Below are 17,332 nucleotides of genomic sequence, written 5' to 3'. Positions count from 1 at the left end.
TAAAGCTGTTCAAAAAAAGGCAAGGTGAGACAATTATATATAGTATGCTATCGTAGGAAAGGGAGAAAAATATATGTTTACATCATGTTACATATACGTATATATGATTGAATTAAACAATATAAGGGTAAGCAACAACAACAAAAAAGTTTATTGTAGTCCATTAGGATTCAGTTGGAGAGCAGAATCACTCTGACATTACAGGATAGGGGCTTTCTTTTCTCTTTTTTTTTAGGATGCAGACTTTCTTAATAGTAATTTGCTTTGCACACTTGTGGAAGGAGCTGGCAAAGATAGTGACTGCAAGGGGGAGTTGGGGGATCAGAGAAGTCACTAGCAAGCCAATCTGAGAAACCAAGTATGTCCAGCCGCCCCAACGATTACAGGGGAAGCTGCAGGGAGGTCTATAGGAAGCTCTTTCCTCAATAGAGGATGCCTGTCGGTCTGCTTCTGAGCATCTGTGGTGGCCTAGGGCCACTGTTGGTCAGTAGGGCCATCAAGTGGGAAGAAAAGCTAGACGTAAATGAAGGAGAGTAAGAACCAGCTGGAAGCTGCTGGTCTATGACAACTGACCATGACAACCTTCACAGACTTGACTTTGAAACTATATAAATATTTTACATATTATAAACAAAATTAACATTTAAAAAAAGCAAAAATGAAAGAGACCTATGCATTTTTTTTTTTCAAACCTATGCACATTGAGTTGGTGGCATACCCACACAGGAACTATTCCAAGTGACTTTATTTTATTTTATTTTTTTTAATTTTTTTTTTTTCAACGTTTATTTATTTTTGGGACAGAGAGAGACAGAGCATGAACGGGGGAGGGGCAGAGAGAGAGGGAGACACAGAATCGGAAATAGGCTCCAGGCTCTGAGCCATCAGCCCAGAGCCCGACGCGGGGCTCGAACTCACGGACTGCGAGATCGTGACCTGGCTGAAGTCGGACGCTTAACCGACTGCGCCACCCAGGCGCCCCCCAAGTGACTTTAAATAGTGATGTGATTATATGCCCCTAGCGGGATATATCCAAATGACAAGACAAACTTTTATACATTTTTTTACTTGCAAGTAATCTCTACACCCAACATGGGCTCGAACTCACAACCTCAAGACCAAGAGTGGCATGCTCTACCAGGCACCCCAACAAGACAAACTTAAAAATACCTAAACAGTTTTTAGGAATCGTGTTGTTGTTTTCTATGCTGGAATTGTTATTCTCAGACTGTTGTGAGTACTTTATAGGTAAAGTGAATGAGGAATTATGTTGGAGTCACTGAGAAGTGGGACTTCCAACATGGGAGAAAGAAAATACAGATGTAATTTTGATAATGTTAGGTAAAACCCTGTTGTCTTGAATTTGAGCTTATATTCAGTCATGAGTATGAATGCATTTCATCAGGAATGATAAATGATGCATTTTATCAGGAAACAAATGAAACATTTCCTAGCTCTATCCACTGAAAGGTCCTAGAAATAAGACCAACCCAGTAGCAGTGACCATCTCTAGAGCCCAGACTGGTCTCGAAAAATCTTTCCCATTAAAGGACCCAAGACTCCCTGGAGAGATGGCTGATTCCAGGTCTGGTGAGAGGAATGTGCTAGATGAATCTGGAGTATCTTGTCACACCAGAAGCAGGGAAGCTGACTACGGTTGAGGTAAAAAGGTTTAGGTGCCAGTTGGCCAAAGAGGACATAATTTGAGCATCAATAAGGAAAATAACTTCAATGGATAAAGCACATTGAATATGGTTGAATATGAATTTACTTCAAAATAATGCAGGGGAGGGCGCCTGGGTGGCTCAGTCCATTAAGCTTCAGACTTCAGGCCATGATCTCACGGTTCATGGGTTCGAGCCCCGCGTCAGGCTCTGTGCTGAGAGCTCAGAGCCTGGAGCTTGCTTCAGAATCTGTGTCTCTCTCTCTGCCCCTCCCCTGCTCATGCTCATGCTCTGTCTCTCAAAACTAAACACTAAAATTTTTTTCAAAATAGTGCAAGGGAGAGAAGGAAGTTAGGATTGTTAACAGCTAAATCTGGATGATAGGTATATGAGGATTATTATATCATTCACTCTAATGTACATTTGAAATTTTCTATAGTAAATTTGTGTGTGTGTGTGTGTGTGTGTGTGTTTTACAAAATTTCTGTCTCTTAGATAAGGCAAATATGGCAAAATATTAATATGTGGTGCTATTCCTTCAACTCTTCTGTAAGTTTGAAATTTTTCTAAGTAAAACATTAGGAGAAAAAAATCGTCTCTTTGTCTTGATCCTTTTATCTCAGCTAGAGGCCTCACAGCTCAGACCTCGGGGCCCCATGAACCACTCTGAGCAGTTCTTTGGAACTGAGAGAAGTCTTATGGTCACAGACCACCAAATGGAGCAGCCCCCAAACCCAGCAAGGTCAGAGTGAGGAGTAAAATCTAGGAGTCTCTGGACTCCTTCTAAATGTTGCTTGGGGCACTTAGAACTTCAAATCTACATGTCAGAGCTTCCATCAACTAGTGGAGTTGTGTGCTATTAAGACTTGCCTTCTACTGACCCTCTCATTGTCCTTCCCTCTCTCCCCATGATTTAATGGTGAATAGAAGTAATTAAAGAAGTAGAGGAGGGGGCACCTTGCTTCCTTAGTCAGTGGAGCCTGGGATTACTCTTTAAGCCTCATGTTGGGTATAGAAATTGCTTTAAAAAAAAGGGTGGGGCTGGTAAATAACAAGCAAGTAGACAAATAAATATTCACACGGCATGTTCAAAGGTATTAAACTATAAGTCTTTACAGCGTCTGAAGGAGGTGACTGGCTGCTTGTGGACACCCCATAGGGCTGTTGGGTTGATGGGGGAGATCCCAGTGGCAGGACTAGCTGAGCAGACAAAATTATTCTATATGAAAAATCAGGCTGTGCAGTGAACATTTGGACCTTACAAACAGAGAATCTGATTAGAAGAGAAGCAGAGATTTGGGAGAAATGGGGGCCCCACTGGAATCAGTAGACCTTTGGGGAAAGAGATACTAAAGTATGGCTTTCAGGAAGTTTGGCTGTGTCTTGTTAAAAAAATGAAAAATCAACTGAGTAAGTTTTAAGATCTAATTGGCTTTCTTAAGCGCTTCAAGAATCAAACCACAGCTCATCTAGCACATAGAGGGGAGCTCCTGAGGAGTGCTACAAAAGGGAAGGTTTTTATAGGAAGGAGGGTGGGACAAGAAATTATTAGCAGAAGAAAAGAAAGGATTGTTCCAGGCAAGGAGAGGGCTCCTGTGGCGGATTACCTCATTGGTGCTGACCAGAAAATTCCTGGCTGACCAGTTAGGACTACTTTTGGGGGAGGCGGTGGGAGGTCAAAATTGCACTTAGGTATTAAGCTCCTGTTTGGTGACTCGGCCTAGCATAAGTGACACCATCTTGGACCTGTGATTTTCTTTTTAACAGTCTGAACTGTCCTGAATTCCCTGCCACTTTAAAAATAATGACTTTCATTATTTTTCAAGGCTTTGGACCAGACGAGTGTTTCTTTTGTGCGTGAAATGACAGGGCAATGAACTCTGAGTAGGAATAGGTAGACCCAGCTTGTTTTTTTTTTTTTTTTTTTTTTTTTTCAACGTTTATTTATTTTTGGGACAGAGAGAGACAGAGCATGAACGGGGGAGGGGCAGAGAGAGAGGGAGACACAGAATCGGAAACAGGCTCCAGGCTCTGAGCCATCAGCCCAGAGCCCGACGCAGGGCTCGAACTCACAGACCGCGAGATCGTGACCTGGCTGAAGTCGGACGCTCAACCGACTGCGCCACCCAGGCGCCCCCCAGCTTGTTTTTTTTAAATCTTTTTTAAATCTTTATTTATACGTATGTATACGTGTATATATATGTATTGTTTTTTTGAGAGAGAGAGAGAGAGAGAGAGAGAGTGAGCAGGGGAGGGGCAGAGAGAGAGAGGAAGACACAGAATCCGAAGCAGGCTCCAGACTCTGAGCTGTCAGCACAGAGCCCAATGCAGGGCTCAGACTCATGAACTGTGAGATCATGACTGAGCCAAAGTCAGATGCTTAATCGACTGAGCCACCCAGGTGCCCCGTCCCAGTGTTATTTGTGAGTCACAGAATTACAAATTGTAGCTGTGTCCTGGAGGAAAAGGCTGCTATGAGAGGGACAGTGAGGGTAGTGGTGGCACAACTAACATTGGGAAATTGACACTTAGGCCAGTCAAAAAATGACAAAGAGCTAGTTATGGAAAAGGAATGGGGAAGAATTGTTCCACGTAAAAGGAAATGGTAAGTGCAAAGCTCCTGAGGCAGGGCAGAGAAAATTTCATTCTACTGAAGGAACTTTAGCAAGTTTAATTGTTTTTTTCCTCCCCCAGAAAGAGGACTTCAACTACCTCCCTTTGACTCCATCTGTTCTTGATTGATTGATTTGTTGATTAAGTTCTTTCCAGTTTATCTCTTAACTCAGGCAAAAGACCCTGCAGGCAAAGCATCCGGTGAACCAAAACCACCCCCTCAAGCAATAGGGACTGCTCGAAGCCAGCGTGACTGACCCCAGGACAATGATGGACCTGACCTGTACTGCCCACCTGCACGTACCCACCAACCTTTGTCCCACATTTTCCTTATACAATCCTGCAAGTATTTTCAGCGCTTTGGAGATGCTAGTCCGCTATCTTCCCGGTGTTGGCCTCACTGAAATAAATTCCTTTCTTGTTCCACCACCACTTGTCTCTCTGCCTTTGGATTTTGTCTGCAGCGATGGTCGGGCCTGGTCTGTCTGGGACCCCCAGAGCCACGTGCTCTTGCACCCCTGTGCCTCAGTTACATGGGGATTGAAAAACATTGAAATGATGTGCGTCATTACTAAGCTACAAAAAAGCTAAAACGATATATAGAGTTCATAAATGACTCTAATTGACATTATTTTTCCACAGTCAAATCAGGTTTTCCATCTGTGTTTCCTCACTTTGATATTTCCTCACTTTTTCTAGTCAGTGTTTAGGTCAATCATGTCCCCCTGTCACACACACTCACACGGGTCCTGGAGCCACCCCACATGCCCTACCCCGAGCTCCAGCAACTGTGTTCTCAGGCTCTCTCTCTATCCCTGTCAACTGTGCTGGTCTCTGATTTACCTCTCTTGTCCTCTGACCCCACAGCCCCTAATGCTAAAGGGATGGAGGCAGCATGTATGTGTGGAACTGGGTACTGTCTTCTTTGAGAATGACCTGGGGGTCACCAGAGTGAGTGAGTGCGTGGGGGAGGATGGGTAGGGGGGTCAGGTTGAAGACTGGAGAAGCAGAGTGAAAATGGGCTCTGCATACCCTCAGAGACAGGAAAAAGACAGAGCCAGGGTTTGGTTCCCCCAAATATCTCCCTCCAAATATTCCCAAAGATAGAGCAGGGTGAACACCCAAGACTCTGCGGCCCTTGTCCAAAGTGGCCCACTGGATTTTGCATCTTACTCTCTTGCTCATATAACCTTGGTTATTTAAAACTTTAAAAAATATTTATTTATTATTGAGAGACAGAGAGAGAGAGCACACTCACCCATGCACACACACACGCAGAGGAGGGGCAGAGAGACAGGGACAGAGGACTGGAAGATGGCTCTGCACTGATAGCAGAGAGCCGGATGCAGGGCTTAAACTCATGAACTGTGAGATCATGAACTGAGCCAAAGTCGGACACTTAACCAACTGAGCCACCCAGGCGCCCCAACCATTTTTATGTTTTAATAAAAATGCAACTTTTCTATCCTCTCCCGGGCATCATGTAAAATTGAAGTCCTGACCGTGGTTTCTGTGGCCCTCGTTCACCACTGTGTATCCCAAGATATGAGCATCCTTGTTTGAGATGCAGAAAGCAGCAGCCACTTCTTTCTGCTGGCCCAGGGCAGTGGATATCATAGATGGCAGGTGGACAGTCATGCCAGCCAACTGCTCCCTGGCACTTCTGCATCCATCTGGGAAGCCAGGGCTTAGAGAGTGACTGACTGCCTGCTGTCAGTGCTTTGACTCCATCAGAGTCCTCTCCACCCGCCAGATGCTCCTGCTCTGGCTCTTGAATCAGACCACCCTGGCTCCAGCATTTACCCATGTGAGGTAGGGAGAGTTATTTACCCTCTTGTGCTTCAGTTTCTCTTCCATAAAATGGTAATGCCCATTTCATATAGGGTGGTTTGGGAGACAAAATGAGATAATCCACACAACGCGCTTAGCTTGAGGCTCATTAATTATTAGCTATTTTCATTATGTTATTTTTCAAAAGCCATCCCCAATACTTCCTCCTCCAGGAAGCCCTCCTGAACTACACTAACGACTAAAATATATTCTTCCTTCTCTGATCCCAGAACTAGTAACAGCTTTTTGCCTTGGGGTAGAGATGCCTGGGACTTCACTATCCCTAAATCTAAAGGGGCTGTAAATGCTTTGAAGCCAAAAAGGCAAAGAAGAGAAGACATGGACAGTCCCTCAGGGGTCTGATATGCCACCCGTTCTGATGTTTAATGTGTATCTTTCTGTTTGTGTCTTTCCAATCTGTATTGTCTTGTGTGCATGCATTTATTGGTATTGTGTTAAGGGTCTCATTGGGTTCTACTTTTTCAGCTCAGCACTGGATGTTTGTTTGAATCCCTGTTGCTATGAACACACCTGGTTGTAGAGGCTGCTTTTAGGTAACAGACTTGAGCAATGGAAACTTGAGCAAGGCAAAAGGACCCACAGTGACCACCAGGCTGAATACAAACAGGCTCATTAAGTGACCCACCTCGAAACAGCCCTAAATGACCAATGGGTTACTTGTATACAACCAGGCACAGTTATCAAAAAAGGGGAAAATTCCATATATTCCCATACTCCCTCATTCCACCCTATAACTATACCCTCCCCGCCCATCGCCTTGTTGCAGTCTCTCCTTTGTTGTCCTGCCCCCTGCTCCCTTGCAGTGTATCCAAGAAACTTCTATCTCTTTTGTTCTGCCTTGAGTGAATTCTTTCATGGTCTGTGCCCCCAGCCCCCACCCAATCCGGAGGCGTCACACTGATATCTCTGGTTGTATACTACCACATTTTACCCATCCACTCCCTCAATGCTGACCCTCAAGTCACCTCCAACTCCCAGCAACCACAAAACAACAACACAGCAAAGAACATCCTTTTACATGTCCTTTTCTGAGGCTGTAAGAGAAAGAGCTGCATTTTAGGGCCAAAGTTCGCTGTGTTTAGTTTCCCTCATTACTGCCAGACTGTTTTTCCAGAATGGTTGCCCCAGGGTACTCCCACCAGCAGTCCACCTGACTGTCACAGCTCCTCATTCCCCTATCTACCAACATCTACCTTTCTAATTTTGCCAGTCTAATTGAAAATTATATTTCATTGTCATTTTAACTTGTATTTTTCTGATCATAAATAATCTGACCATCTCTTCATATGCTTACAGGCTTGCTGGGGTGTCTGTTCCTTAAATGCCCGCCTAAGTTCTTGGAGTCTTTTAGCTTCTCCGGGCAGCTGAGCAGGCTCCAGAGTCTTGAGGATGGGGCCTGCCAGAGGCCTTGCACGAATGTCCAGGGCCTGGAGGCTGGGACAGCCACCCCCCCCCACGTCCACGGAGACCTGCAGAGCCCAGTGTGGCCCCGACCCCCCAGACTTGGATGTGAAAGGCGCGGGGACATCGGCATGGGATGTCGAGGGAGCTCCAGGAGGCACCTGCAGCCTGGTCGGGGATGGGGACGGGGGTAGGTGATGTGCAGCTGCGCCCACATCATGCTCAAGGGCCAGGAGGGACCGAAGGGTCCGGAGCAGCGGCTTTCGCGCGCACCCTGGCGCTCCTGGGAACTCATGCCCTTCGACCCCAACTCAGCGTCCCCTTCCCTCCGCTCGCGGCGCCGCGCCCAGGCGGACGCGCGGCGGGCGGCGGGCGGTGGGGCAGAGGCGCGCGCCCGAGCTGCGGAGCGGCGGCATGGAGGAGCCCCCGGCGTGGGAGAACGACGGCCGTGAGTCAGCCGCGCCGCGGGACCCGGGGGCGGGCGCGGGCAGAGCCCAGAGGATCCCCGAACCCCCGCGGGGAGCGACCAAGCCTGCGATTGGCGCTGTCCTCGTGGCCACCTCGGTCGCGGGCTTCTTTGTGGCACCCAGAGGAACGCACACCGGGGTGGGGGGAGCATTGGCTGCGCGTCTGGGACTTGGCGGCGCCATCGGTCCCGAGAGCAGGGAGCTGCTGCGGTGGAGACATTAGCTAGAAATAAGATGGTTATGCGATCCTATATTGAGTACTTACTTTGTGTGCCGGGAAGAGCCAGGACAGGCATGTTATTTGATCTTCACAGAGGCCCTATGGGTAAGACATATTGTTATCGCCATTTTGCAGAAGAGAAAGCTGAGGCCCAGGATGATTAAATACATTACCCAAGGTCACACAGCCGTTAAGTGGTAGAAATGCTGAAGGCCCCAGCTCTGCCAGAATGTTGAGATTGGTTGGGGAATGAAGACCATAGCACATGGGGAAAATGAAACCCACAGGAGGGGAGCTGTGGTGTGCTGCAGGTGGGATGAGGGCACCTGAGAGTCTTGCTCAAGGAGTGTGCTCAGTGCCAGTGTCTCTGGGCCGGACAGCATCCATGTGGGCATCAGCCAGCCTGGGAGGCTTTGGCTGCACACCCTGGGAGGGGGAGAGAGAAAGATTGTGCCAATGTCCTCACACTGGGTTAAGGGGCTCTATCAAGGTGCTGTTTCAAAGGGTGCAGGGTTCTACCTGGGTCAGAGGATCTCTTGAACCCACCCTCAAAGAATGTACAGCAATGGAGCATTCGTGTGTGGGGGAGGGAATTCTGGGCAGACCATGCATCATGGGGAAGGTCTCCCAGGCCAGGGTACAGTGTATATTTGATGTGGCCAGAAAGAGGATGCATGGGTTGAAGTGGATGGTAAAGAGATTAGGCTTGATTTCACTGGGGTCATGCAGGGTCTGCTTGCTCCCATTCAGACCCTTGGCTGTTTGCTGACACAAACAAGCCACTGAAAGGCCACCTGTAGGGGCTCCTGGGTGGCTCAGTAGGTTGAGCATCCGACTTCAGCTCAGGTCATGATCTCACAGTTCGTGAATTTGAGCCCCGCGTTGGGCTCTGTGCTGACAGCTCAGAGCCTGGAGCCTGCTTCCAATTCTGTGTCTCCCTCTCTCTCTGCCCCTCCCCTGCTCATGCTCTGTCTCTCTCTGTCACAAAAATAAATAAAAACATTAAAAAAAAAATTAAAAAAAAAAATAAAAGGCCACCTGTAGGCTTCCACTAAGAGAAAGGGAGTCAGAGCTGGAAGGGATCTCTACAGATACCTTTCTTCACCCTTCTGCAGTTTTACAACCAAAGAAACCAAGGCCTTTGAGGGTCACATGGCTAGCCTTAGGAACCTGCTGCTACAAAGTAGCAGACTGGGTACTAGATCCCCAGCTTCTCTAAACTCACATCTAAAGTGCCAACTTTTTTTCCTGAACTTGGATCATGGTGTTGTTCAGCCAAGAGGTTAAGGAAACAAAAGCTCGGGACCTAGTGCTTTTGGAGGTGTTTGAGATCTGAGAAGGGTTCTTCCAGAAGAGCCCTCTTCTCACCTTTAAGAAAGGCATCCCCTTTGGGGGTGGGAAAGGGTGGAGCTAGCAGTGGAGACCACACTTGGAAGATGGTGTTTTCCCCACTCCCCTGCAATATTGACCTGAAGCTGCCTCTCCCTCAAAGCCTCTTTCCTGCCATTTACTTGAGCTTGTGGTTTGATTTTCCAGGGGACTAATGAGTCTTAATTGGGACAACATCTTATGGTTCCAATGCCTGTGAAGAGTTTTAATGATTTGTATGTCACTCATTCATTCAACAAATGTGTGCCAAGGCCTGAATTTGGGGATTCAGCAATTAACAAATAAGACCTCCCCTGTCATGGGCTTATAATGGGGGAAGCAGACAATAAACCTCATCAATATGTAAGTATAGCATATGTCTGTGGTGAGGGGTGCTATAGAGAAAAATAATGCAGGGGGGCAGGTAGGAAAGGTGCTTTCTTTGGTTGGGATTTCATAGGCTTAGAGAGCCCTGAGTGAAGGAGGCCCTACCACTTCCATGTCTTTGGCCACCAGAATTTATTCTCTGACCCCTTTGCCTTGGAGAAATAATAGTGATGATGATGATGATGATGGCTCTATTTGCCAGATACCATGCTAGGGGCTTTTCATATCTTATATCTAATCATTACAATAACCCTACAGGGTGGCACACATTCCCCATTTTGCAGATGAGGGAACTGAGGCACAGGATAATTAAGTAACTCAAGTCACATGGCCGGGAAGTGACTCAGAGCTGAACTTAGGGCCATGTGATCGCCCAAGGGCAGCAGCTCCAAGGTCCTTAGGTTTTATCTATGAGGCCCAGGAAAGCACAAGACCCTCTTCCATATCTGGAAAGCAAATTGATGGCAGGCCTGTCACCTCAGTGCTTTCCAGTCTTCTCTAACAAGTCACTGGCCACCTGTCCCTGGATACACCAATGGGCTAGATCTGGACATTCACATTGGACCAAACATGTAGGATGATGTGGGTTTGGGGGCAATCAAACCACAGATTACCTGCCCTGTGATGACTGTGCAAAGGGCCAGCAAATATTTGTGCCTTGTGCTAGTGTATCTAAACCTTTCTGGAGGAGGGACAGGTATCTATTAGTCTGAGGATTTTTGTCTCACTGATAGAAGCAGAATCTTATGGGTTCTTCCTTATGCCCAGCTTTGGGCCTGCTGTGAGCTGTAGGTGGGTCAGCAAGGGTCAGATGTGGCCAGGGCCCCAAGGAGCTTGCAGTCCAGCCAAGGACACCAGACATCCTCACAAGACAAGAGCAGTCAGGATGACAGCAGTGTGGGGGTCTGGTGAGAGGTGCCCTGGACCACATCACCAGGCTTGGGTCCTCCTGGCTTGGCCACCACCCCTCTGAGCAGAGCCCATCGCTGCCAATGGCAGGAGACCAGCAGGGGGAGCTCTGAGGCTCCCTCTAGTCTGAGATGATGGTGCAGCATTGAGGCAAGAGGAGCCCTGAGAGAAGGCAAATCAGGGTGGGCCCCACAGCTGGGAGGCAACAGCTGGTTAGGATTGGGGATGAAGAGAGATGAGATGGAGGGACGAGGACAGAGAAGCCGGGTAATATGCCTCTGGCCTTGCCCGTGCCTGATGAAGTAGGTGGCTCAGTAAATCCTGGTTGCTTCTTCACTGGACAAAGCCATAGAAAGGTAGTCATCAACTCCAGTGGGAATGAATTCCATTCCCTTCCTCAAGAGCTGCTCTTAGGGTCGTGAAAACTGGATGATGGGGCACCTCTGAGGGCCATGACAGGCACACACCTGGCTCCTGTGGATGGTCTTGCCGTGCTGTTCCATCTTTAGGGTTTTGCTGAGTCCTGGTTGTGTGGACATGGGTTGAGTTAGTGAAGAAAAGCAGCTTGTCTGGGGACGTCCCCTAAAAGGGGGGAGAGGCATCCCTGCCACCATTTCCAGCTGGAAGACCCCCTGTCTGGGACACGTTCAGGGCCAGGGAGGAGCTGTTCACCTCTCCTCTGTATGCAGTGTGGGGTGCTCTCCCCCTCATTCCATATCCCCTTTTCTGCCCCTAGTGCTTCCTCTGGAAAGGCAGCTCCATGAAGCTGCCCGTCGGAACAACGTCGGAAGGATGAAGGAACTGATCGAGAGGAAAGTCAACATCAGGGCCAGAAACCACGTTCGTAAAGGGGCTCTTCCAAATCAGGGTGCCTGGATAGGAATAGTGCCTGCATGATGACACCTCCACGCAGGAGGAACAGTTCCTGGAGCCGGAGGCAGGAGCATTTGCATATGTTACTTGGGGGAGGCTCAGATTGTCCACTTTGGCTTAAGGTCTCTGGGGCCTCTCTGAAGTCAGGGATTCCTAGCCAGGCTTGGGCAATTTGAGAACTCACGCGCTCAATCCCCATCCCCCACCTGAAAGGCACACACAAGGAACAAAGGTTAGAGTCAGGAGGGCAGGGGGGTTGAAGGTCAGGAATCAGAGGCTGACAGATAGGCAGATAGGGGCAGAAGACTGGAGGGAGAAAGATGAAATGATGCCTATGGTCAGAAATCCAGGGGTTCAAGACCATGAAAGGCCAGACCAAGACAGGCTGAGCATGTGTGAGGAAGCAATTTAGTTTAGATCTCTGAAAGCCCACTATGGGCCCAGGCAGGTCCTGGGAGGCTCAAAGACCAGACAGGGAGGCAGACCTAGCCCACTGATCAGACCTCAGGGAAGGCTGCTGATGGGGTGATCTATAGCCCCGCTGGGGGAGGAGACAGAGAAAAGCCATTCCTTCTGATGGGGAGCCCTGGGGATAGTCCTGGGTGCCACTCAGGGTAGCTTTTCCCTACCTTGGGGCTTCTGGCTGCCAGGCTTGTCTTGGGGGATGTCAGCCTGGGTGGGAGGTCAGCGGAGGCTGAAAGGGTTGGATGTAGGATTCCTGCCTGCAGCAGAGGCTGCTCTGTCTGGGGTGACACGACAAGGGTATGACCTGGGTCTTCAGGGCCTGCCTGCCTGGGGCCCAGTAAGAGTAAGAGGAATTCCCAGGGATGTCTGATGTGCTCATCCACCTGTTTCCTGGTGGTCCTCACTCACCCCCTGAGAGGTGAGGAGGGCAGGAAGGATTAGTCCTATTTATAGATCAAGGCAGGCACAGACAGTCAACAAGTCACCTCAGGTCACACATTTCATTGATAATTGGAGCCTCAGTCTCAGCTCCTGGGCAAACACTTGCAAGGAAGCATGGACTTGTAGGATGATAGGATGCTAATGCCAGATTCACTCATTTACTTGTTTGTTTATTCATTCAATCCGCCAGTATTTCTGAAGGGCTTACTCTGTGCCGGCACTGTGCTAGGTGCTGGGGACAGAGCAGAACTTGTGCAGATGGAGTCCCTGCCCTCTTGGAGTCCGGGTGGGGAGAACAGATATTAAACAATGTGTCTCATGAACAGTTCGTTCCCACTGTGATTAAGTTGAGAGCATGTGGAGGGTCTGAGGGGGCCCCCATACCTGTAGCAACCAGGGATTTTTGCAGGAGCCTGAGTGAAGACAGGAAGAGGGGATAGTGTGGGCAGAAGCCTTGAGGAAGGAAGACCACACAGAAAATTAGCATTTCCTTGTGTTGTTCCCTTATAAGCTAAAAACTGCAGGTCATGAGCTGGAGGAAGGAGGATTCCCCCAGTTCTGCTCACATGTGCTGAGGCCAAAGACCATGATGAACTTCCAGGGTAGTCTGACAAAGGCGTGGGGGACCAGGCCCCTTCAGCCCATTCTGAAGGAAGAAGGGGATTGACCCAGGTAGTCAGGGGCCCTCAAGGACTAGGACAATAATCCTCCGACTGGTGGCTGTCCAGCAGAGGGAGCAGCAGGAACAAAGACAGGCCGTGGGGGAGTAGTTTGGCATTTCTAAGCTGTGGCAGGCAGGGCCTCACAGGGCCTAGGGTTAGGAGTTTGTCCCGAGAGCAGTGGGAAGCTGTGCAGTTTTAGGTGAGAGACAGATGGGTCTAGTCATTGTGTTTGACTATGTTCATTTCAGCTGCTGTCATGTGGAGGAGGAGAAAGGGGCCTGAGTGGGGCTGGGGCCCTGCCCTCTTGTCACTAGAGCCAGCAAAGGCCCTTCCACCCTGCAGACCAGCTGAATTGCAGCTAAGGAAGTGGGAGGGGGTGGGGAGGTGGGCCAGGCAGGCAGCTGGTGCCTCACAGCTCTTCTCTCCCTCCTGGCAGGTGGGCAGGGTAGCCCTGCACTGGGCTGCGGGTGCAGGGCATGAGCAAGCTGTGCGGCTGCTCCTGGAGCATGAGGTTGCTGTGGACGATGAGGATGCGGTAGGGGACCCCTCATTCGGGTTAATATTTCCAAATGATCCTGAGATCATATTCTCTGCCTCTCTGCCTCTCCCCTCACCCCTCTCCCCTCAGTCTTCAAGGGCCAGTGACACTGCAATGATCCCAGTTTTCCCCTGTACAGCCATAAGGACCTCTCCAATTTCAAGAGCTTTTTAGTTCTCAGCCTTTCAGTCCCACATGATACCATGTGAACAGGGAGAGATATGGGCTGTAGAACAAATAATTGGGTGGATTGATAAAGGACTTTTTAGTAAAATACTCAGGAGGTAGGTCTCTCATGATATGCCACGGGACTCTGCTCTTTAACACTTTAACCAGAGACTGGAATGAAGACTAACAGTCTTACTAACAAATTGGCAGGTGACACATTGCATAGAGAGAGCACTAAAGAATAACAGGGTCTAGGTTTGAGGAAAGGGCTGGGTCTGACAATGACATTTGACAGGGATACACTTAAGGATCTAAACTTAGGGGCACGTGTGTAACTCAGTGGATTGAATGTCCAACTCCTAATGTATTATTATTATTTTTAATTTTTTTAAATGTTTATTTATTTTTGAGAGAGAGAGAGAGTGTGAGCAGGGGAGGGCCAGAGAGAGAGGGAGACACAGAATCTGAAGTAGGCTCCAGGCTCTGAGCTGTCAGCACAGAGCCGGATGCAGGGCTTGAACTCAAGAACGGTGAGATCATGACCTGAGCCAAAGTAGATGCTCAACCAACTGAGCCACCCAGGCACTCCTGAGTGCTCAACTCTTGATTTTGGCTCAGGTCATAATCCCAGCACTGTGGGATCAAACCCCATGTCAGGCTCCATGCTGAGTGTGGAGCCTGCTTAAGATTCTCTCTTTCTCTCCCTCTGCCCCTCTCCCCAGTTCACTCTCTCTCTCACTCTAAAATTTAAAAAAAAAAGGGACACCTGGGTGGCTCAGTCTAAGCATCTGACTCTTGATTTTGGCTCAGGTCATGATCTCACAGTTTGTAAGTTTGAGCCCAGTGTCGGGCTCTGTGCTGACAGTGTAAAGCCTGCTTGGAATTCTCTCCCTCTCTCTTTGCTCCTCCTCCCGTTGCATTCTCCTTGTCTCTCACAAAATAATTAAATAATGGGGTGCCTGGGTGGCTCAGTCAGTTAAGCATCCAACTTCAGCTCGGGTCATGATCTCACAGTTCATGATTTCGAGCCCCGCGTCGGGCTCTGTTCTGACAGCTCAGAGCCTGGAGCCTGCTTCGGATTCTGTGTCTCCTCTTCTCTCTGCCCCTCCCATGCTCACGCTCTGTCTCTCTCTGTCTCTCAATAATAAATAAACGTTAAAAAAATTAAATAAAATAAGTAGATAAATAAATAAATTTTAAGGCATTATAAACTTCCCTGCAGAGATTTACCTTTAACAGAAATACTTTTCTTTGCCCTGGATTCTCTTTGCTCCCAGGCCCCAGCATGAGGGGGAGCTTAATTACAAACTGGGGCTAGGGGGTGCGACAGCAACATCTTCCCCACTCCTGCCCCATCTCCTCGTTTAGAGCTGACGCTAAAAGGAGAGTATCAGGGTGCCGGGTGGCTCAGTTGGTTAAGGGTCTGACTTCGGTTCAGGTCACAATCTCACGGTTGGTGGGTTCAAGCCTTGCGTCAGGCTCTGTGCTGACAGCTCGGAGCCTGGAGCCTGCTTCTGATTCCGTGTCTCCCTCTCTCTCTGTCCGCCCCCCCCCCTCACATTATATCTCTCTCTGTCTCTCAAAAATAAATAAATTTAAAAAAAATCTCTTAAAAGGAGAATATCTAGGATCCTTAGTCTGAGTTTCCCAATAAAATACTGGAATGTCATGCGATAGGCCTTTGCCCCCAAAGACCCCTCCACTGTCACCACTGTGCTCTGTTATTTCTTATTTCTTCCTTGAGGGAATGAGTGAGAAAAGAAGGTATGAGGAAGAATAGTAAGAGAGAGTGCTTTTATAACTCTTCTCTATTGTCTTTGCAAATAGTAATAAATGTATTTTGAAAATTAAGAAAGGTGATGGATATGCCTACTTTAGTAACAGAAGGGTGAGGGAGACAAGAGAGGGAAATCCTGCTGTTGGGGGGAAGGTCTCTAGGGATATGCCACAGGGCTCTGTCCTGGACAGTTCTTGGAACTAGGATGCAGAAGTATCCCTGGGGTTCCCACTGACAGGAGGCTCTGGCTCTCATGACTCTCCTCTCCCAGCCCTGAGCCTTGATCCTTTTCATTCCCAGGTTCCTGTGGGCTTCCCGCCCCCACCCGCCCGGGGCTGGGGATGAGTATACATTCTCTCCCTTAGCCAGCCAGCCCACAATTACTGATATTCTACCCAGTGCTGGGTCTTCCGCATAACCCATGAGAGCAGAGGTCAGGGAAGGGGCTCTGATGATCTCAGAGTGCTTCACAGATGCTGGGGAAGAGCTCCTGCAAACAGGTGGTGAGCCGCCATCAAAAAAGGGCCCAGACATATTCTCAGTTGTTCCAAAGGGCATGTGGGGTGGAAGGCACCAGGGATTCAGATTTTAGTACAGCGGAAAGAGGGACTTTCCAACAGTGAGTGGTGTTTTTCAGTGCAGTGGATGTCTTTGTAAGGTGGCAAGGCGTCTGCTGGCTTAAGCCATCTGCCTGGAGGACGTCCTGTAGGAGATTCAAACAGTTGGTTCTCAAACACCAGTCCAGGGTGAGGTCTTTACCAGTCACAGCAAATCAGAAAATAAGAAGAATGTAGTGTGTTTTTCATGAAGCTGTATTTGGAAAGAGCATCTTCTCTAATTAGTTTCTCCCCAACTTTTTGTATTAAAATGTTCCTGCTTTTTTTTTTAAAGAACTTTTTTAATGTTTATTCATTTTTGAGGGGGGGATGAGGGGCAGACAGAGAGGAGGACAGAGGATCCAAACCAGGTTCTGTGCTGACAGCACAGACAGTGTGGGGCTTGAACTCATGAACTGTGAGATCGTGACCCGACCTGAAGTTGGACGCTCACCCGACTGAGCCACCCAGGCATCCCTAAAATGTTCCTTGTTTATTACATGATGGGGAGAATAGATGGTAGCTGTTTTCTTTTTAAATTTTATTTAGCAAAAACAAAAGTTTGCAATAATCAGCCCCTATTTTGGGCTTTACTAAAAAGTCCTATTTCTATATTTTGTCTCAGCCCCTATTTTTAAAAAATGCCATGGTTTTTTTATATTCCTAAGTCTTGGTGCTCCCCAGCCTGGGTGGCACTTATGGTCCCTATGGTTGTATGATTTTCAGTGCAGACATGGGCCCAGGTGGCACAGCCATACCTGTTTACATTCTTCTCACCTCCTCCCTGTGTCCTCTCCCCCAGTTTGGGATGAACTCGCTTCTCCTGTCTGCCTGGTTCGGCCACTTACAGATCCTGCAGATCTTGGTCAACTCTGGGGCCAAGATCCACTGCAAGAACAAGGTAAGGCCTCGGATGGCAGACCCCTTGCTCC

At 48.5% G+C, this 17,332-nt stretch overlaps 1 protein-coding gene across 9 annotated transcripts in view; it reads left to right on the top strand.

The window, feature by feature from the left end:
* Positions 1-7,894: 7,894 nt before the first annotated feature.
* Positions 7,895-17,332, top strand: part of ANKDD1A (ankyrin repeat and death domain containing 1A) — a 38,191-nt gene continuing 28,753 nt past the window's right edge. For all 9 annotated transcript variants that reach the window (XM_045449457.1, XM_045449456.1, XM_045449451.1 and 6 more), the window contains exons 1-4: positions 7,895-7,977; positions 11,617-11,720; positions 13,758-13,856; positions 17,203-17,301. In XM_045449457.1, the coding sequence (XP_045305413.1) occupies positions 7,944-7,977; positions 11,617-11,720; positions 13,758-13,856; positions 17,203-17,301 (336 nt within the window). In that variant the 5' untranslated portion in view covers positions 7,895-7,943. The remainder of the gene's footprint in view (positions 7,978-11,616; positions 11,721-13,757; positions 13,857-17,202; positions 17,302-17,332) is intronic.

Source organism: Leopardus geoffroyi, chromosome B3 (assembly GCF_018350155.1).
Source record: "Leopardus geoffroyi isolate Oge1 chromosome B3, O.geoffroyi_Oge1_pat1.0, whole genome shotgun sequence".
Classification (NCBI taxonomy): domain Eukaryota; kingdom Metazoa; phylum Chordata; class Mammalia; order Carnivora; family Felidae; genus Leopardus; species Leopardus geoffroyi.
Note: the sequence above shows the minus strand (reverse complement) of the source record. Positions and strands in the feature narration are given on the sequence as shown.